At 44.0% G+C, this 22,706-nt stretch overlaps 1 protein-coding gene across 2 annotated transcripts in view; it reads right to left on the bottom strand.

Moving 5' to 3' along the window:
* The window catches only part of rnf123 (ring finger protein 123), a 718,228-nt gene that overhangs the window by 628,090 nt on the left and 67,432 nt on the right, over window positions 1-22,706 (bottom strand). For both annotated transcript variants that reach the window (XM_072472026.1, XM_072472027.1), the window contains exon 7: window positions 3,533-3,619. In XM_072472026.1, coding sequence (XP_072328127.1) covers window positions 3,533-3,619 — 87 coding nt within the window. The remainder of the gene's footprint in view (window positions 1-3,532; window positions 3,620-22,706) is intronic.

Raw genomic sequence — 22,706 nt, 5'->3', positions numbered from 1 at the left:
CTAGTGTCCTTCTGTACTTCCTACACACTTCACAGCGATCACTAACCTGTTCTAACAGTTTAGTATAGTCTTCATCCTTTACCCCTGCTTCCTTTAATAAATTTATCAGCCTCCGAGGAGACGGGTGCGCAAATTGCCTATGCAGTTTTAATACAACAAGCTTTTTATCAGCTAAAGTCCCATTTTCAACTGCTATTAACACATCCTTAACAACTGTACTTGAAATATTATTTGTCAGTAATGGAATACAATAATGTCCCAACTGTGTAAATTGTAAGTCCACCGTCTTTCCAAAAACTGTTGCCTTATCCTGTTCCATATCCAGTTTCATGTGTGCTTTCTTCATCGACGGTCTGCTCAGAAGCAAAGGTATCTCACTTGATACAACATCCGTGCTAATGAAATGATTCACTCCAGCAATATTGCAAGGGATCACCACTCTTTTCAGCGACTTCAGAGTATTATCATCCCCATACCTGTGGAACTTTCAAATTCCTTAAACTTGTTACGATTTTCAGCATTCAAAGAGTCCAGGTAACATTTTAACCAGTCAATTCCACACACAGTAGATGTGCAGCCACTGTCCAATACAGCACAATTGAAGGATTTTGCAACCAACACCCTCATTAGCGGCGTAAAACTACTTGTTAATAGGACAATGCCTTCTTTCTGGTCACTATCTTTTTCCTCTTCTGACTCTTCCATGTCATGTGTCGCTTCAAACATTCTATTATAACGTGTTGGACAGTTGAAAGCATAATGGTATTGAGAGTCACATCGAAAACATAGATTTATCATACCCCGGGCATTTCTGGGGTTCATCGTCCTATTGTAGGTTCTAACTGGGTTTCTGTCTTCATAATTTCCGGGTCTCGATCTCCTTCTATAGTCTTGGTACCTGTTTGTAGCCGTGCGATTTCGCCATCCTGTTAGTAGAGTATCTTCCATACTCTGCTTTATTGCAGACTGACCTATTTGGGTCATCAGAGCCATCGGAATCGAATGTTTCCCCAGAAACTTTTTTAAAGCTTCTGTCATCTGATCAAATAAGATATCCTTATCCGCAAACTGAACTCCTGTCAGAATCAGGAGCCTATCCATGTTGCTCACTCTAGCACAGTCAAGTAATTTAAAGGCCAACACAGACTGTGGAAAATCCAAGTTGTGTTTCTGCAGACTTTTATATAGTCTGCCAAATTCCATTATATAGTCTTCCATGGAGAAATCCTCTATTTTCCAGAACCTATCAAAATCTGACCATGCTTCATATGCATTTAACAAGTCATCCTTTTCATAAATCTTATCCATATAACGTAATAGAGTCTCCAGACCTTCTTCTGAGTCTAACTCTTCCAATTCCAGCTCAGAAAACACTTTGTTTCGGATTTTACTGTCATAAGGTAGAGAATGAGCCAATGCCATACCTTGTTTTCTCTTTCCCAAAGCAATTACCTTAGTCCACATAACTACTGCACTTCTCCATTGGTTGTATGATCCCCTTTCAGAAAATAAGGGGGGGTAGTCATATCCGGCCATCTTTATCCTAGGTTCAGCCATATAGCTTATTTTTTTTCTTCTCACTCACTCCTTAGTTTGGTCTGGAAAAGTTGTATCTTTCAACCCTTCACATTTGCACAGCACCCATCCTCTGCTACCATTTGTGAGACGTTTAGCTGCTGTTGTATAAAGAGTCAATGGTACTGCTCCTTTTTACAAACACCTTTATTTCATTTTAACAGACTCTGCACAAAACTCTATCTTCGCATCACCTGACACAAAGGCCACCTGAAGCCTCTTTACATATCAGTGTCAATTATTAGATACTTAACATAAATGAGAACTAATTGGAATGTCTCTTAACCCATTATTAACATAGCACAGGAGGGCATTTAGTTCATCATGGTTGTACTGGTTCTTTGAAAAAGCTATTCAATTAATCCCACCCCCTGCTATTCCCTGTTCGTCCCTCAGCCCATGTTCCCTCTAATTTTACTTTCTGGTGTACAGTATACACATACACACACTCACAGCAACTTAATCCATTTCAAGTATTTATCCATTTCCCTTTGAAGGTTATTATTGAATCTGCTTCCATCACTCTTTCAGGCACTGCATTCCAGATCATAAGTCCCTTTTGCAAAAAAAAAGTCTTCATGCTGTCTCCAGTTCTTTTTCAATTGCCTCAGATCTGTGTCCTCTGGCTACTGGCCTTCCTACCATAGAAACTGCTTCATATTTGTTCTCAGAAAGCCTCAAGGATTTCAACCACACAAGAAAGTCTTCCCTTGATCTTCCCTGCTCTCAAGGGAACAATCTCAGCTTCTTTAGTCTCTCCACCTCCGATCATTCTAGCAAATCTCTTCTGCAGCTTCTCAAAGGTCACAACATTGTTCCTAAAGTGTGGTACCGAAAACTGAACACAATACTGCAGCTGGGGTCCAACCAGTACTTTATGATTTAGTGCAACGTCTTCATTATCATATTTGATGGTAGTTTATAAAGCCAAGCATCCCATTTTCTTTTTTTTTTTAATTAAACATCCTTGCTAACTCGTTCAGTCACTTTCAAAGACTTGAGTATGTACAACCACAAAGGTATCTGTTCTTATATTCCTTTAAGATTATACCGCCTTTTCTATTTTTTCAACCAAAATGAATCACCTCACACTACAACATATCAAATTTCATCTGCCATTTCATGATTCTAGGACATCCTGAAGACCGTTATGATCCTTCACACCATTTACTACTTTACTGAGATTCATGTAATCTGCAAACTTTGAAATTATGCCCTGTATTACTGAAGACCAAGTGATTAGTATGTATCAAAATAGCATTGTCCCTAGGGACCACTAAGCCTCTCTTCACTCTGAAAATCAGCCATTCGCCACAATCTGCTTTTTGTGATTAGTCAGGTTCATTAAAAGAGGTGAAGACAAAAAAAAAACACAAAGAGCTGAACCTTAAGGCATAGAGGGCAGTAGTAAGCTGGAGCAGTTCTGAGTCTCAGATGGCAGAGACGACAATGCCTGAGCGAGCAGCCACCAATTGTAGAGTAAGGGAAGTAAATAAGAAGGATTTAGCTAGTGTCGGACCAGTGTAGAGTGCACAGTGCCGCCCTCGGAAACTTCCACTTTTAAAGGAAATTTTAAAATAGGTACAAAATGTACCACTTTAAAATGGGACTGAATTACATATAGCAAGACCTGGGTTAAAATCTTCCATATTCTTTACCCCATTTAAGACCATGTCCGGTCAGCTTTGATATCGAATACACTGTCAGAAGAGGATTGTATTCACAAAACTGGACACAGAAACACACAGGCCGACAAACTGAAATACAACACCATGTCTCCCTCCATAAAGGCTCGTGGGCAAATTGAAAAGAAAATGTCGACAAGTTATTATTGATGCTGGTTATATTAGTCTCGTGAAATTATGAAGGAACCACAAATGCAGTTGGAATTAATTCTATCCTAACTCACGCTGAGCCATGTTCTTCAAGTTACTGTGTAAATCCATGAGTGTCTTACCTTGCCATAATTAGTGGTGGTGACATTCCACTTGCGCACTCTGTTTCCATCGTAAGCATATGAATCCGAAGTGTCACCAACCCCCTCCTGTTAGGCAGATAGACAGGTGTCATGAAGATAGTGAAAAATCTGGCAATCCCTGAAGCAGCAAACCTCATCTGATGTGTTTAAATACAGCTGATCACCTTTGTGCTCCTAAACGATTCTTCGATTTGCAGCATTTGTACTAACTGCTGCCTAAAAGCAAAGCCCCAAGCTCCCTATTATTCTTCTATTATATTCCACGCTAGCATGGAAATACTGTCTTGAAAAAAATTATATCCTTCTTCGAATAGTCAATCATATGCATCAGCCAGTAAATTCTATGAAACGATGTGTGGATCCTCGGATGCCCAGTGGCGGCCATGAGCTGGTCGCACAAAAGGTGGCTCTCATCTAAGAACTTAGACTACGGCCTTTTAACCCCAACAAACGGGCACCAAAAGTACATATAATCCCCCAGTTTAACCCCCCATCGAGCGCACTGCCAAGCAAGATGGGAAAGAACCAACCCCCACCCCCAGTCAAAAATCCAGTAAAGATGAGGGGAGGGAAATCTCAGCCTCGAAACAGGGAACCGCACATGGGAGGGATAAAATTGGTGAGGGCCAACCCCGCACAGCTCCCAGCACAGACCCAGGCACTGATCGACAAATTGACAAGCTTCGTCACCTCAGAGATCCAGAGACATAGGGAGGGGATGAGAAGAGACCTCCTGGCAGCCGTCAAGACGGCAGTGGAAGCCGCGACGGCCCCCATAAATGAAGCAATGGACGATATGGGACGGAGACAAGAGATCCAGGAGACGACTGCAAGGGACCTCGAAAAAGCCGCCACGGACCAAGGGGACTGGATAGCGGTCCTCGCGGTCGGGGTAGCGAACCTGGTCAGAACGCAGAAAGGGCTGAAACCGACAACAAGGAGAACCGATCGTGTCAGCAGAATCTGAGAATCGTGGGGCTGCCGGACGGGACAGAGGGGAGGAACCCCACAGATTACGTAACAGCTTTTCGGGGTAAAAATGGAATTTAGGGAAAAGCAATGACCAAAGTCATTTTTTAAGGGGGTAGATGAGCCGGTCTCGTTGCTTGTGTGGGCAGGGAAGGTGGCTAGGATAAGGAAAGCAGTGCACCTTCTAAACTTGCTATACTAATACTGGACAGCGAATGCGGAGAAAGTGCGGGGCTGGAGTAGGGAGGTGGAGGCCTTATGGATGCAGATGGAGGTGGGCTCCTGGCAAAGGCGCCACTACCGTTTGCCCCAGGGAAGTGTTCGGGGAGCCATGTGGTGGTAGCCAAGCTGAATATTTGGAAGCAATTCCGCAGGACTTCAAGTTGAGGGCAGGCTCAAGGGTGATGCCGATAAGATGGAACCATGGGTTTGAGCCAGGGAGAACGGATGCGAGTTTCCACGGATGGGAGTAGAGAGGGGTGAAGGAGATGAAGGATTTGTTTTTGGAGGGACAGTTCGCAAGCTTGGAGGAGTTGGGAGTGAAGTTTGGGCTCCAGCATGAGGAGGACTTCAGATACATGCACGTGCGGAACTTCACGAGAAAGGTCTCCCCAAATTTCCAGTGGAACCATCCTCTTTGTTGCTGGAGGAAGTGCTGTTGGTGATTGGGCTGGAGGGTGGGATCGTTTCGACGTGGAGGAGCATAAGGTGTCCATGGAAGGGATTAAGGCCAAGTGGGAGGAGCTGGGGATGGAGTTATCATAGAATTTACAGTGCAGAAGGAGGCCATTCGGCCCATCGAGTCTGCACCGGCTCTTGGAAAGAGCACCCTACCCAAGGTCAACACCGCCACCCTATCCCCATAACCCAGGAACCCCACCCAACACTAAGGGCAATTTTGGACACTAAGGGCAATTTATCATGGCCAATCCACCTAACCTGCACATCTTTGGACTGTGGGAGGAAACCGGAGCACCCGGAGGAAACCCACGCACACACGGGGAGGATGTGCAGACTCCACACAGACAGTTGGAGGAGGGATTATAGTGTGAGATGCTGTAGATTGTTAATCCTTCAACCTCGTGTGCGAGGCTGGAGTTGCTTCAATTAAACGTGGTGCATGGGGCGCACTTAACGTAGATGAGGATGATCCGGCTGTTTGCAGGGATGAAGGATGACTGTGAACGGTGTGGGAGGGGCCCAGCTAATCATGTTCATATGTTTTGATCCTGCCCCAAGTTGGAGACATTTTGGACGTCGTTTTTTAGCAGAGGTCAGAGGTCCTACAAGTAGATTTGGAGCCTGGTCCCCTGGAGGCCATATTCAGGATGTCAGATCTGCCGGAGTTGTAGACGGGTACGGGGGCAGATGTCTTAGCCTTCTCCTTGTTGATTGCTTGCAAGTGGGTTCTGTTGGAGTGGAGATCAACTTCACCCCTTTGTGCCTCGACGTGGTTGGGGGATCTAATGGAGTTCCAGTACTTGGAGAAGGTTAAATTTCCTCAGATGAGGGTTTGTTTATCTTTGGGGATCTGGTTGCCGCCAAGGGAAGGGGGCGAGGGTCTTGTGTTGAGTTTGCGTTTATTTTTTTGTAAAAATGTTGAAATGTTAATTAATTAATTAAAATATTTTTTTTAAAAAAAGAGTACATAGCAGTGATGCTCCAGAGCTGGTCAGCGAGGATGTTTCGCCAAGCCCCTGGAGGTAGACTGCACCCACAGGTCACTTCAGCAGCGGCCCAGGGCTGGTAAAGCACCATAGGCGATAATCGTGCAGTTCCACTGGTACCAAGACAAAGAGCGGATCCAGAGGTGGACGAAGAGTGTGAGAGGGTGCAATTGGAAAGGACATTCCAACTGCTTGTATCAAGATATTGGTGCGGACCTACCGAGCACAATACAACAGTGCCAAATCCGTGCTCTACAAAAGTTGAGTGCAATTTGGCATGATCTACCCTGCCAAACCGTGGGTCACATATCAGGGTAAAGAACATTACTTTGACGCCCCAGAAAAATGGACTGGGCAAATGATAGAGGGCAAAGGCCAGAACTCAGACTGCAAGAGGTTGAGAGGCACAGAGCGAGTACAAAGGTAGAGGGGTACATGGAGAGAAACAAGGGGGTGGGGGGAGGAAAGAATGCTGGTTGCAACAGGTCGCAAATGCTACGGCGAAAATGAGGAAGTAGTCGGCAGCCACCTTTAATGGCCTGTGAGCAAGGGCAGGTCTGGGTGCTTACAGCGAGCATGGTTGACCCCACAAGAGGAGGGGGCGGCAGCCCCCCACCCCTATTCGGATTGTAACATGGAACGTGAGGTGCATCAACGGGTCGGTGAAGGGATCCAAAGTCCTCGCCCATCTCAAGAGTCTGAGGGTGGATGTCGCCTTCCTACAGGAGACAGATGTAAGAGAGAGGGACCGACTGCAAGTAAGAGAAGGCTGGGTGGGACAAACGTAATCCTCGCGAAATTGACGGAGTTAATCACAGACACAGCTCTCAGTAATCCCAGCGAAAGTGAGAGAGTTAATCACAGCCAGACACAGCTCCCAGTAATCCCTCTGAAAGTGAGGGAGTTAATCACAACCAGACACAGCTCTCAGTAATCCCTGTGAAAGTGAGGAGTTAATCACAGCCAGATGCAGCTCTCAGTAATCCCTGTGAAAGTGAGGGAGTTAATCACAGCCAGACACAGCTCTCAGTAATCCCTGTGAAAGTGAGTTAATCACAGAAAGACACAGCTCTCAGTAATCCATGTGAAAGTGAGTTAATCACAACCAGACACAGCTCTCAGTAATCCCTGTGAAAGTGAGGAGTTAATCACAGCCAGATGCAGCTCTCAGTAATCCCTGTGAAAGTGAGGGAGTTAATCACAGCCAGACACAATATTCAGTAATCCCTGTGAAAGTGAGTTAAACACAGTCAGACACAATTTTAGTAATCCCTGTGAAAGTGAGTTAATCACAGTCAGACAGTTCTAGTAATCCCTGTGAAAGTGAGTTAATCACAGTCAGACTCAACTCTCAGTAATCCCAGCGAAAGTGTGAGTTAATCAGTCAGGTACAGCTCTAAGTAATCCCTGTGAAAGTGAGTTAATTACAGTCATACACAGCTCTCAGTGATCCTTGTGAAAATGTGTTAATCAGTCAGACACAGCTCCCAATAATCAATGTAAAAGTGAGGGAATTAATCACAGACACATCTCTCAGCAATCCATGTGAAAGTGAGGGAGTTAATCACAGTCATAGAATTAACAGTGCAGAAGGTGGCCATTCAGCCCATCGAGTCGGCACCGGCTCTCAGCAATCCATGTGAAACTGAGTAAATCACAGTCAGACACAGCTTTCAGCAATCCATGTGAAAGTGAATTAATCACAGTCAGTGACAGCGCTCAGCAATCGATGTGAAAGTGAGTTAATCACAGTCAGTGACAGCTCTCAGCAATCCATGTGAAAGTGAGTTAATCAGAGTCTTGACACAGATCTCTGCAATCCATGTGAAACTGAGTTAATCAGTCAGACACAGCTCTCAGCAACCCATGTGAAACTGAGTTAATAAGTCAGTGACAGCTCTCAGCAATCCATGTGAAACTGAGTTAATCACAGTCAGACACATCTCTCAGCAATCTATGTGAAACTGAGTTAATCACAGTCAGTGACAGCTCTCAGCAATCTATGTGAAACTGAGTTAATCACAGTTAGACACAGCTGTCAGCAATCCATGTGCAACTGAGTTAATCACAGTCAGTGACAGCGCTCAGCAATCCATGTGAAAGTGAGTTAATCACAGTCAGTGACAGCTCTCAGCAATCCATGTGAAAGTGAGTTAATCAGAGTCTTGACACAGATCTCTGCAATCCATGTGAAACTGAGTTAATCAGTCAGACACAGCTCTCAGCAATCTATGTGAAACTGAGTTATTCACAGTCAGTGACAGCTCTCAGCAATCCATGTGAAACTGAGTTAATCACAGTCAGACACATCTCTCAGCAATCTATGTGAAACTGAGTTAATCACAGTCAGTGACAGCTCTCAGCAATCTATGTGAAACTGAGTTAATCACAGTTAGACACAGCTGTCAGCAATCCATGTGCAACTGAGTTAATCACAGTCAGTGACAGCGCTCAGCAATCCATGTGAAAGTGAGTTAATCAGTCAGTGACAGCTCTCAGCAATCCATGTGAAAGTGAGTTAATCACAGTCAGACACAGCTCCAAGCAATCCATGTAAAAGTGAGTTAATCAGTCAGACACAGCTCTCAGCAATCCATGTGAAAGTGAGTTAATCAGTCAGACACATCTCTCAGCAATCCATGTGAAAGTGAGTTAATCACAGTCAGACACAGCTCTCAGCAATCCATGTGAAAATGAGATAGTCACAGTCAGTGACAGCTCTCAGCAATCCATGTGAAACTGAGTTAATCACAGTCAGACACAGCTCTCAGCAATCCATGTGAAAGTGAGTGAATCACAGTTAGACACAGCTCTCAACAATCCATGTGAAAGTGAGTTAATCACAGTCAGACACAGCTCTCAGCAATCCATGTGAAAGTGAGTTAATCACAGTCAGTGACAGCTCTCAGCAATCCATGTGAAAGTGAGTTAATCACAGTCAGTGACAGCGCTCAGCAAGCCCTGTGAAAGTGAGTTAATCAGTCAGACACAGCTCTCAGCAACCCATGTGAAACTGAGTTAATAAGTCAGTGACAGCTCTCAGCAATTCATGTGAAAGTGAGTTAATCACAGTCAGACACAGCTCTCAGCAATCCATGTGAAAGTGAGTTAATCACAATCAGACACAGCTCTCATCAATCCATGTGAGAGTGAGATAATCACAGTCAGACACAGCTCTCAGCAATCCATGTGAAAGTGAGTTAATCACAGTCAGACATCTCTCAGCAATCCATGTGAAACTGAGTTAATCACAGTCAGACACAGCTCTCAGCAATCCATGTGAAACTGAGTTAATCACAGTCAGACACAGCTCTCAGCAATCCATGTGAAAGTGAGTTAATCACAGTCAGTGACAGCGCTCAGCAATCCATGTGAAAGTGAGTTAATCACAGTCAGACACATCTCTCAGCAATCGATGTGAAAGTGAGTTAATCACATTAGACACAGCTGTCAGCAATCCATGTGAAACTGAGTTAATCACAGTCAGTGACAGCGCTCAGCAATCCATGTGAAAGTGAGTTAATCAGTCAGTGACAGCTCTCAGCAATCCATGTGAAAGTGAGTTAATCACAGTCAGACACAGCTCCCAGCAATCCATGTGAAAGTGAGTTAATCACAGTCAGTGACAGCGCTCAGCAATCCATGTGAAACTGAGTTAATCACAGTCAGTAACAGCTCTCAGCAATCCATGTGAAAGTGAGTTAATCACAGTCAGTGACAGCACTCAGCAATCCATCTGAAAGTGAATTAATCACAGTCAGAAACATCTCTCAGCAATCGATGTGAAAGTGAGTTAATCACAGTTAGACACAGCTGTCAGCAATCCATGTGAAACTGAGTTAATCACAGTCAGTGACAGCGCTCAGCAATCCATGTGAAAGTGAGTTAATCAGTCAGTGGCAGCTCTCAGCAATCCATGTGAAAGTGAGATAATCACAGCCAGTGACAGCGCTCAGCAATCCCTGTGAAAGTGAGATAATCACAGTCAGGCACAGCTCTCAGCAATCCATGTGAAAGTGAGTTAATCACAGTTAGACACAGCTCTCAGCAATCCATGTGAAAGTGAGTTAATCACAGTCAGTGACAGCTCACAGCAATCCATGTGAAACTGAGTTAATCACAGTCAGACACACCTCTCAGCAATCCATGTGAAAGTGAGATAATCACAGTCAGGCACAGCTCTCAGCAATCCATGTGAAAGTGAGTTAATCACAGTCGGACACATCTCTCAGCGATCCATGCGAAAGTGAGTTAATCACAGTTAGACACAGCTCTCAGCAATCCCTGAGAAAGTGAGTTAATCAGTCAGACACAGCTCTCAGCAATCCATGTGAAACTGAGTTAATCACAGTCAGACACAGCTCTCAGCAATCCATGTGAAAGTGAGTTAATCACAGTCAGACACAGCTCTCAGCAATCCATGTGAAAGTGAGTTAATCACAGTCAGTGACAGCGCTCAGCAATCAATGTGAAAGTGAGTTAATCAGTCAGACACATCTCTCAGCAATCCATGTGAAAGTGAGTTAATCACAGTCAGACACAGCTCTCAGCAATCCATGTGAAAGTGAGTTAATCACAGTCAGTGACAGCGCTCAGCAAGCCCTGTGAAAGTGAGTTAATCAGTCAGACACAGCTCTCAGCAATCCATGTGAAAGTGAGTTAATCACAATCAGACACAGCTCTCAGCAATCCATGTGAGAGTGAGATAATCACAGTCAGACACAGCTCTCAGCAATCCATGTGAAAGTGAGATAATCAGTCAGACACAGCTCTCAGCAATCCATGTGAAAGTGAGTTAATCACAGTCAGACATCTCTCAGCAATCCATGTGAAACTGAGTTAATCACAGTCAGACACAGCTCTCAGCAATCCATGTGAAACTGAGTTAATCACAGTCAGACACAGCTCTCAGCAATCCATGTGAAAGTGAGTTAATCACAGTCAGTGACAGCGCTCAGCAATCCATGTGAAAGTGAGTTAATCACAGTCAGACACATCTCTCAGCAATCGATGTGAAAGTGAGTTAATCACATTAGACACAGCTGTCAGCAATCCATGTGAAACTGAGTTAATCACAGTCAGTGACAGCGCTCAGCAATCCATGTGAAAGTGAGTTAATCAGTCAGTGACAGCTCTCAGCAATTCATGTGAAAGTGAGTTAATCACAGTCAGACACAGCTCCCAGCAATCCATGTGAAAGTGAGTTAATCACAGTCAGTGACAGCGCTCAGCAATCCATGTGAAACTGAGTTAATCACAGTCATAACAGCTCTCAGCAATCCATGTGAAAGTGAGTTAATCACAGTCAGTGACAGCACTCAGCAATCCATCTGAAAGTGAATTAATCACAGTCAGAAACATCTCTCAGCAATCGATGTGAAAGTGAGTTAATCACAGTTAGACACAGCTGTCAGCAATCCATGTGAAACTGAGTTAATCACAGTCAGTGACAGCGCTCAGCAATCCATGTGAAAGTGAGTTAATCAGTCAGTGACAGCTCTCAGCAATCCATGTGAAAGTGAGTTAATCACAGTCAGACACAGCTCCCAGCAATCCATGTGAAAGTGAGTTAATCAGCCAGACACAGCTCTCAGCAATCCATGTGAAAGTGAGTTAATCAGTCAGACACATCTCTCAGCAATCCATGTGTAAGTGAGTTAATCACAGTCAGACACAGCTCTCAGCAATTCATGTGAAAGTGAGTTAATCACAGTCAGACACAGCTCTCAGCAATCCATGTGAAAGTGAGTTAATCACAGTCAGTGACAGCGCTCAGCAAGCCCTGTGAAAGTGAGTTAATCAGTCTGACACAGCTCTGAGCAATCCATGTGAAACTGAGTTAATAAGTCAGTGACAGCTCTCAGCAATTCATGTGAAAGTGAGTTAATCACAGTCAGACACAGCTCTCAGCAATCCATGTGAAAGTGAGTTAATCACAATCAGACACAGCTCTCATCAATCCATGTGAGAGTGAGATAATCACAGTCAGACACAGCTCTCAGCAATCCATGTGTAAGTGTGATAATCAGTCAGACACAGCTCTCAGCAATCCATGTGAAAGTGAGTTAATCACAGTCAGACATCTCTCAGCAATCCATGTGAAACTGAGTTAATTACAGTCAGACACAGCTCTCAGCAATCCATGTGAAACTGAGTTAATCACAGTCAGACACAGCTCTCAGCAATCCATGTGAAACTGAGTTAATCACAGTCAGTGACAGCTCTCAGCAATCCATGTGAAAGTGAGTTAATCACAGTCAGACACAGCTGTCAGCAATCCATGTGAAACTGAGTTAATCACAGTCAGTGACAGCGCTCAGCAATCCATGTGAAACTGAGTTAATCAGTCAGTGACAGCTCTCACCAATCCATGTGAAAGTGAGTTAATCACAGTCAGACACAGCTTCCAGCAATCCATGTGAAAGTGAGTTAATCACAATCAGACACAGCTCTCAGCAATCCATGTGAGAGTGAGATAATCACAGTCAGACACAGCTCTCAGCAATCCATGTGAAAGTGAGATAATCAGTCAGACACAGCTCTCAGCAATCCATGTGAAAGTGAGTTAATCACAGTCAGACATCTCTCAGCAATCCATGTGAAACTGAGTTAATCACAGTCAGACACAGCTCTCAGCAATCCATGTGAAACTGAGTTAATCACAGTCAGACACAGCTCTCAGCAATCCATGTGAAAGTGAGTTAATCACAGTCAGTGACAGCGCTCAGCAATCCATGTGAAAGTGAGTTAATCACAGTCAGACACATCTCTCAGCAATCGATGTGAAAGTGAGTTAATCACATTAGACACAGCTGTCAGCAATCCATGTGAAACTGAGTTAATCACAGTCAGTGACAGCGCTCAGCAATCCATGTGAAAGTGAGTTAATCAGTCAGTGACAGCTCTCAGCAATCCATGTGAAAGTGAGTTAATCACAGTCAGACACAGCTCCCAGCAATCCATGTGAAAGTGAGTTAATCACAGTCAGTGACAGCGCTCAGCAATCCATGTGAAACTGAGTTAATCACAGTCATAACAGCTCTCAGCAATCCATGTGAAAGTGAGTTAATCACAGTCAGTGACAGCACTCAGCAATCCATCTGAAAGTGAATTAATCACAGTCAGAAACATCTCTCAGCAATCGATGTGAAAGTGAGTTAATCACAGTTAGACACAGCTGTCAGCAATCCATGTGAAACTGAGTTAATCACAGTCAGTGACAGCGCTCAGCAATCCATGTGAAAGTGAGTTAATCAGTCAGTGACAGCTCTCAGCAATCCATGTGAAAGTGAGTTAATCACAGTCAGACACAGCTCCCAGCAATCCATGTGAAAGTGAGTTAATCAGTCAGACACAGCTCTCAGCAATCCATGTGAAAGTGAGTTAATCAGTCAGACACATCTCTCAGCAATCCATGTGAAAGTGAGTTAATCACAGTCAGACACAGCTCTCGGCAATTCATGTGAAAGTGAGTTAATCACAGTCAGACACAGCTCTCAGCAATCCATGTGAAAGTGAGTTAATCACAGTCAGTGACAGCGCTCAGCAAGCCCTGTGAAAGTGAGTTAATCAGTCTGACACAGCTCTCAGCAACCCATGTGAAACTGAGTTAATAAGTCAGTGACAGCTCTCAGCAATTCATGTGAAAGTGAGTTAATCACAGTCAGACACAGCTCTCAGCAATCCATGTGAAAGTGAGTTAATCACAATCAGACACAGCTCTCATCAATCCATGTGAGAGTGAGATAATCACAGTCAGACACAGCTCTCAGCAATCCATGTGAAAGTGTGATAATCAGTCAGACACAGCTCTCAGCAATCCATGTGAAAGTGAGTTAATCACAGTCAGACATCTCTCAGCAATCCATGTGAAACTGAGTTAATTACAGTCAGACACAGCTCTCAGCAATCCATGTGAAACTGAGTTAATCACAGTCAGACACAGCTCTCAGCAATCCATGTGAAACTGAGTTAATCACAGTCAGTGACAGCTCTCAGCAATCCATGTGAAAGTGAGTTAATCACAGTCAGACACAGCTGTCAGCAATCCATGTGAAACTGAGTTAATCACAGTCAGTGACAGCGCTCAGCAATCCATGTGAAACTGAGTTAATCAGTCAGTGACAGCTCTCACCAATCCATGTGAAAGTGAGTTAATCACAGTCAGACACAGCTTCCAGCAATCCATGTGAAAGTGAGTTAATCACAGTCAGTGACAGCGCTCAGCAATCCATGTGAAACTGAGTTAATCACAGTCAGAAACATCTCTCAGCAATCGATGTGAAAGTGAGTTAATCACAGTTAGACACAGCTGTCAGCAATCCATGTGAAAGTGAGATAATCACAGCCAGTGACAGCGCTCAGCAATCCCTGTGAAAGTGAGTTAATCAGTCAGACACAGCTCTCAGCAATCCATGTGAAAGTGAGGTAATCACAGTCAGTGACAGCGCTCAGCAATCCCTGTGAAACTGAGTTAATCAGTCAGCCACAGCTCTCAGCAATCCATGTGAAAGTGAGTTACTCACAGTCAGTGACAGCTCTCAGCAATCCATGTGAAACTGAGTTAATCAGTCAGTGACAGCTCTCAGCAATCCATGTGAAAGTGAGATCATCACAGTCAGACACACCTCTCAGCAATCCATGTGAAAGTGAGTTAATCACAGCCAGTGACAGCGCTCAGCAATCCCTGTGAAAGTGAGTCAATCAGTCAGACACAGCTCTCAGCAATCCATGTGAAAGTGAGGTAATCACAGTCAGTGACAGCGCTCAGCAATCCCTGTGAAACGGAGTTAATCAGTCACCCACAGCTCTCAGCAATCCATGTGAAAGTGAGTTCCTCACAGTCAGTGACAGCTCTCAGCAATCCATGTGAAACTGAGTTAATCAGTCAGTGACAGCTCTCAGCAATCCATGTTAAACTGAGTTAATCACAGTCAGACACGGCTCTCAGCAATCCATGTCAAAGTGACGGATTTAATCAATGTCAGTCACAGCACTCAGTAATCCCTGTGAAAGTGGGTTAATCACAGTCAGACACAATTTTAGTAATCCCTGTGAAAGTGAGTTAATCACAGTCAGACTCATCTCTCAGTAATCCCAGCGAAAGTGTGATTTAGTCAGTCAGGTACAGCTCTAAGTAATCCCTGTGAAAGTGAGTTAATTACAGTCATACACAGCTCTCAGTGATCCTTGTGAAAATGTGTTAATCAGTCAGACACAGCTCCCAATAATCCATGTAAAAGTGAGGGAATTAATCACAGACACATCTCTCAGCAATCCATGTGAAAGTGAGGGAGTTAATCACAGTCTAACACAACTCTCAGCAATCCATGTGAAAGTGAGGGAGTTAATCACAGTCATAGAATTAACACTGCAGAAGGTGGCCATTCAGCCCATCGAGTCGGCACCGGCTCTCAGCAATCCATGTGAAAGTGAGTTAATCAGTCGGACACAGTTCTCAGCAATCCATTTGAAACTGAGTAAATCACAGTCAGACACAGCTTTCAGCAATCCATGTGAAAGTGAATTAATCACAGTCAGTGACAGCTCTCAGCAATCCATGTGAAAGTGAGTTAATCACAGTCAGTGACAGCTCTCAGCAATCCATGTGAAAGTGAGTTAATCACAGTCAGACACATCTCTCAGCAACCCATGTGCTAGTGAGGGAGTTAATCACAGTCAGACACATCTCTGCAATCCATGTGAAAGAGAGGGAGTTAATCACAGTCATAGAATTAACAGTGCAGGAGGTGGCCATTCGGCCCATCGAGTCGGCACCGGCTCTCAGCAATCCATGTGAAAGTGAGTTAAATCAGTCGGACACAGCTCTCAGCAATCCATGTGAAACTGAGTTAATCACAGTCAGACACAGCTCTCAGCAATCCATGTGAAAGTGAGTTAATCACAGTCAGTGACAGCGCTCAGCAATCCCTGTGAAAGAGAGGGAGTTAATCACAGTCATAGAATTAACAGTGCAGGAGGTGGCCATTCGGCCCATCGAGTCGGCACCGGCTCTCAGCAATCCATGTGAAAGTGAGTTAAATCAGTCGGACACAGCTCTCAGCAATCCATGTGAAACAGAGTTAATCACAGTCAGACACAGCTCTCAGCAATCCATGTGAAAGTGAGTTAATCACAGTCAGTGACAGCGCTCAGCAATCCCTGTGAAAGTGAGTTAATCAGTCAGACACAGCTCTCAGCAATCCATGTGAAACTGTGTTAATCACAGGCAATGACAGCTCTCAGCAATCCATGTGAAACTGAGTTAATCACAGTCAGACACATCTCTCAGCAAATCATGCAAAAGTGAGTTAATCACAGTCAGACACAGCTCTCAGCAATCCATGTGAGAGTGAGATAATCACAGTCAGACACAGCTCTCAGCAATCCATGTGAAAGTGAGATAATCAGTCAGACACAGCTCTCAGCAATCCATGTGAAAGTGAGTTAATCACAGTCAGACATCTCTCAGCAATCCATGTGAAACTGAGTTAATCACAGTCAGACACAGCTCTCAGCAATCCATGTGAAACTGAGTTAATCACAGTCAGACACAGCTCTCAGCAATCCATGTGAAAGTGAGTTAATCACAGTCAGTGACAGCGCTCAGCAATCCATGTGAAAGTGAGTTAATCACAGTCAGACACATCTCTCAGCAATCGATGTGAAAGTGAGTTAATCACATTAGACACAGCTGTCAGCAATCCATGTGAAACTGAGTTAATCACAGTCAGTGACAGCGCTCAGCAATCCATGTGAAAGTGAGTTAATCAGTCAGCGACAGCTCTCAGCAATCCATGTGAAAGTGAGTTAATCACAGTCAGACACAGCTCCCAGCAATCCATGTGAAAGTGAGTTAATCACAGTCAGTGACAGCGCTCAGCAATCCATGTGAAACTGAGTTAATCACAGTCAGTAACAGCACTCAGCAATCCATCTGAAAGTGAATTAATCACAGTCAGAAACATCTCTCAGCAATCGATGTGAAAGTGAGTTAATCACAGTTAGACACAGCTGTCAGCAATCCATGTGAAACTGAGTTAATCAGTCAGTGACAGCGCTCAGCAATCCATGTGAAAGTGAGTTAATCAGTCAGTGACAGCTCTCAGCAATCCATGTGAAAGTGAGTTAATCACAGTCAGACACAGCTCCCAGCAATCCATGTGAAAGTGAGTTAATCAGTCAGACACAGCTCTCAGCAATCCATGTGAAAGTGAGTTAATCAGTCAGACACATCTCTCAGCAATCCATGTGAAAGTGAGTTAATCACAGTCAGACACATCTCTCAGCAATCCATGTGTAAGTGAGTTAATCACAGTCAGACACAGCTCTCAGCAATTCATGTGAAAGTGAGTTAATCACAGTCAGACACAGCTCTCAGCAATCCATGTGAAAGTGAGTTAATCACAGTCAGTGACAGCGCTCAGCAAGCCCTGTGAAAGTGAGTTAATCAGTCTGACACAGCTCTCAGCAATCCATGTGAAACTGAGTTAACAAGTCAGTGACAGCTCTCAGCAATTCATGTGAAAGTGAGTTAATCACAGTCAGACACAGCTCTCAGCAATCCATGTGAAAGTGAGTTAATCACAATCAGACACAGCTCTCAGCAATCCATGTGAGAGTGAGATAATCACAGTCAGACACAGCTCTCAGCAATCCATGTGAAAGTGAGATAATCAGTCAGACACAGCTCTCAGCAATCCATGTGAAAGTGAGTTAATCACAGTCAGACATCTCTCAGCAATCCATGTGAAACTGAGTTAATCACAGTCAGACACAGCTCTCAGCAATCCATGTGAAACTGAGTTAATCACAGTCAGTGACAGCTCTCAGCAATCCATGTGAAAGTGAGTTAATCACAGTCAGACACAGCTGTCAGCAATCCATGTGAAACTGAGTTAATCACAGTCAGTGACAGCGCTCAGCAATCCCTGTGAAACTGAGTTAATCAGTCAGTGACAGCGCTCAGCAATCCCTGTGAAACTGAGTTAATCAGTCAGCCACAGCTCTCAGCAATCCATGTGAAAGTGAGTTAATCACAGTTAGACACAGCTCTCAGCAATCCCTGTGAAACTGAGATAATCACAGTCAGTGACAGCTCTCAGCAATCCATGTGAAAGTGAGTTAATCACAGTCAGACACAGCTCTCAGCAATCCATGTGAAAGTGATTTAATCACAGTCAGTGACAGCGCTCAGCAATCCCTGTGAAAGTGAGTTAATCAGTCAGACATAGCTCTCAGCAATCCATGTGAAACTGAGTTAATCACAGTCATTGACAGCTCTCAGCAATCCATGTTAAACTGAGTTAATCACAGTCAGACACGGCTCTCAGCAATCCATGTCAAAGTGAGGGATTTAATCAATGTCAGTCACAGCACTCAGTAATCCCTGTGAAAGTGGGTTAATCACAGTCAGACACAATTTTAGTAATCCCTGTGAAAGTGAGTTAATCACAGTCAGACTCATCTCTCAGTAATCCCAGCGAAAGTGTGATTTAGTCAGTCAGGTACAGCTCTAAGTAATCCCTGTTAAAGTGAGTTAATCACAGTCAGACACAGTTCTAGTAATCCCTGCGAAAGTGAGTTAATCAAAGTCAGACGCATCTCTCAGTAACCTCAGCAAAAGTGAGAGTTAATCAGTCAGGTACAGCTCTAAGTAATCCCTGTGAAAGTGAGTTAATTACAGTCATACACAGCTCTCAGTGATCCTTGTGAAAATGTGTTAATCAGTCAGACACAGCTCCCAATAATCCATGTAAAAGTGAGGGAATTAATCACCGACACATCTCTCAGCAATCCATGTGAAAGTGAGGGAGTTAATCACAGTCTAACACAACTCTCAGCAATCCATGTGAAAGTGAGGGAGTTAATCACAGTCATAGAATTAACACTGCAGAAGGTGGCCATTCAGCCCATCGAGTCGGCACCGGCTCTCAGCAATCCATGTGAAAGTGAGTTAATCAGTCGGACACAGTTCTCAGCAATCCATGTGAAAGTGAGTTAATCACAGTCAGTGACAGCTCTCAGCAATCCATGTGAAAGTGAGTTAATCACAGTCAGACACATCTCTCAGCAACCCATGTGCTAGTGAGGGAGTTAATCACAGTCAGACACATCTCTGCAATCCATGTGAAAGAGAGGGAGTTAATCACAGTCATAGAATTAACAGTGCAGGAGGTGGCCATTCGGCCCATCGAGTCGGCACCGGCTCTCAGCAATCCATATGAAAGTGAGTTAAATCAGTCGGACACAGCTCTCAACAATCCATGTGAAACTGAGTTAATCACAGTCAGACACAGCTCTCAGCAATCCATGTGAAAGTGAGTTAATCACAGTCAGTGACAGCGCTCAGCAATCCCTGTGAAAGTGAGTTAATCAGTCAGACACAGCTCTCAGCAATCCATGTGAAACTGTGTTAATCACAGGCAATGACAGCTCTCAGCAATCCATGTGAAACTGAGTTAATCACAGTCAGACACATCTCTCAGCAAATCATGCAAAAGTGAGTTAATCACAATCAGACACAGCTCTCAGCAATCCATGTGAAACTGAGTTAATCACAGTCAGACACAGCTCTCAGCAATCCATGTGAAAGTGAGTTCATCACAGGCAATGACAGCTCTCAGCAATCCATGTGAAACTGAGTTAATCACAGTCAGACACATCTCTCAGCAAATCATGCAAAAGTGAGTTAATCACAATCAGACACATCTCTCAGCAATCCATGTGAAAGTGAGTTAATCACAGTCAGACACAGCTCTCAGCAATCCATGTGAAAGTGAGTTAATCACAGTCAGACAAAGCTCTCAGCAATCCATGTGAGAGGAAGATAATCACAGTCAGACACAGCTCTCAGCAATCCATGTGAAAGCGAGATAATCACAGTCAGACACAGCTCTCAGCAATCCATGTGAAAGTGAGTTAATCAGTCAGTGACAGCTCTCAGCAATCCATGTTAAAGTGAGTTAATCACAGTCAGACACAGCTCTCAGCAATCCATGTTAAAGTGAGTTAATCACAGTTAGACACAGCTCTTAGCATTCCATGTGAAAGTGAGTGAATCCCAGTCAGTGACAGCTCTCAGCAATCCATGTGAAAGTGAGATAATCACAGTCAGACACATCTCTCAGCAATCCATGTGAAAGTGAGTTAATCACAGTCAGACACATCTCTCAGCAATCCATGTGAAAGTGAGTTAATCAGTCAGACACATCTCTCAGCAAACCATGTGAAAGTGAGTTAATCACAGTCAGACATCTCTCAGCAATCCATGTGAAAGTGAGTTAATCAGTCAGACACATCGCTCAGCAATCCATGTGAAACTGAGTTAATCACAGTCAGACACATCTCTCAGCAATCCATGTGAAAGTGAGTTAATCACAGTTAGACACAGCTGTCAGCAATCCATGTGAAACTGAGTTAATCACAGTCAGTGACAGCGCTCAGCAATCCATGTGAAAGTGAGTTAATCAGTCAGTGACAGCTCTCAGCAATCCATGTGAAAGTGAGTTAATCACAGTCAGACACAGCTCTCCGCAATCCATGTGAAAGTGAGTTAATCACAGTCAGACACAGCTCTCAGCAATCCATGTGAAAGTGAGATAATCACAGTCAGACACAGCTCTCAGCAATCCATGTGAAAGTGAGTTAATCACAGTCAGACACATCTCTCAGCAATCCATGTGAAAGTGAGTTAATCACAGTTAGACACAGCTCTCAGCAATCCCTGTGAAACTGAGATAATCACAGTCAGTGACAGCTCTCAGCAATCCATGTGAAAGTGAGTTAATCACAGTCAGACACATCTCTCAGCAATCCATGTGAAAGTGAGTTAAATCAGTCGGACACAGCTCTCAGCAATCCATGTGAAACTGAGTTAATCACAGTCAGACACAGCTCTCAGCAATCCATGTGAAAGTGAGTTAATCACAGTCAGTGACAGTGCTCAGCAATCCCTGTGAAAGTGAGTTAATCAGTCAGACACAGCTCTCAGCAATCCATGTGAAAGTGAGTTCATCAGTCAGACACATCTCTCAGCAATCCATGTGAAAGTGAGTTAATCACAGTCAGACACACTTTCACATGGATTGCTGAGAGCTGTGTCTGACTGTGATTAACTCACTTTCACATGGATTGCTGAGAGCTGAGTTAATCAGTCAGACAAAGCTCTCAGCAATCCATGTGAGAGGAAGATAATCACAGTCAGACACAGCTCTCAGCAATCCATGTGAAAGCGAGATAATCACAGTCAGACACAGCTCTCAGCAATCCATGTGAAAGTGAGATAATCACAGTCAGACACATCTCTCAGCAATCCATGTGAAAGTGAGTTAATCACAGTCAGACACATCTCTCAGCAATCCATGTGAAAGTGAGTAAATCAGTCAGACACATCTCTCAGCAATCCATGTGAAAGTGAGTTAATCACAGTCAGACATCTCTCAGCAATCCATGTGAAAGTGAGTTAATCAGTCAGACACATCGCTCAGCAATCCATGTGAAACTGAGTTAATCACAGTCAGACACATCTCTCAGCAATCCATGTGAAAGTGAGTTAATCACAGTTAGACACAGCTGTCAGCAATCCATGTGAAACTGAGTTAATCACAGTCAGTGACAGCGCTCAGCAATCCATGTGAAAGTGAGTTAATCAGTCAGTGACAGCTCTCAGCAATCCATGTGAAAGTGAGTTAATCACAGTCAGACACAGCTCTCCGCAATCCATGTGAGAGTGAGATAATCACAGTCAGACACAGCTCTCAGCAATCCATGTGAAAGTGAGATAATCACAGTCAGACACAGCTCTCAGCAATCCATGTGAAAGTGAGTTAATCACAGTCAGACACATCTCTCAGCAATCCATGTGAAACTGAGTTAATCACAGTCAGACACAGCTCTCAGAAATCCATGTGAAACTGAGATAATCACAGTCAGTGACAGCTCTCAGCAATCCATGTGAATGTGAGTTAATCAGTCAGACACATCTCTCAGCAATCCATGTGAAAGTGAGGTAATCACAGTCAGTGACAGCGCTCAGCAATCCCTGTGAAACTGAGTTAATCAGTCAGCCACAGCTCTCAGCAATCCATGTGAAAGTGAGTTAATCACAGTTAGACACAGCTCTCAGCAATCCCTGTGAAACTGAGATAATCACAGTCAGTGACAGCTCTCAGCAATCCATGTGAAAGTGAGTTAATCACAGTCAGACACATCTCTCAGCAATCCATGTGAAAGTGAGGTAATCACAGTCAGTGACAGCGCTCAGCAATCCCTGTGAAACTGAGTTAATCAGTCAGCCACAGCTCTCAGCAATCCATGTGAAAGTGAGTTAATCACAGTTAGACACAGCTCTCAGCAATCCCTGTGAAACTGAGTTAATCACAGTCAGACACAGCTCTCAGCAATCCATGTGAAACTTAGTTAATCACAGTTAGACACAGCTCTCAGCAATCCATGTGAAAGTGAGATAATCACAGTCAGTGACAGCTCTCAGCAATCCATGTGAAAGTGATTTAATC

This window comes from Scyliorhinus torazame, chromosome 13 (assembly GCF_047496885.1).
Source record: "Scyliorhinus torazame isolate Kashiwa2021f chromosome 13, sScyTor2.1, whole genome shotgun sequence".
NCBI lineage: Eukaryota > Metazoa > Chordata > Chondrichthyes > Carcharhiniformes > Scyliorhinidae > Scyliorhinus > Scyliorhinus torazame.
The sequence above is the reverse complement of the archived record's forward strand: the minus strand, read 5'-3'. Positions and strand labels throughout refer to the sequence as shown.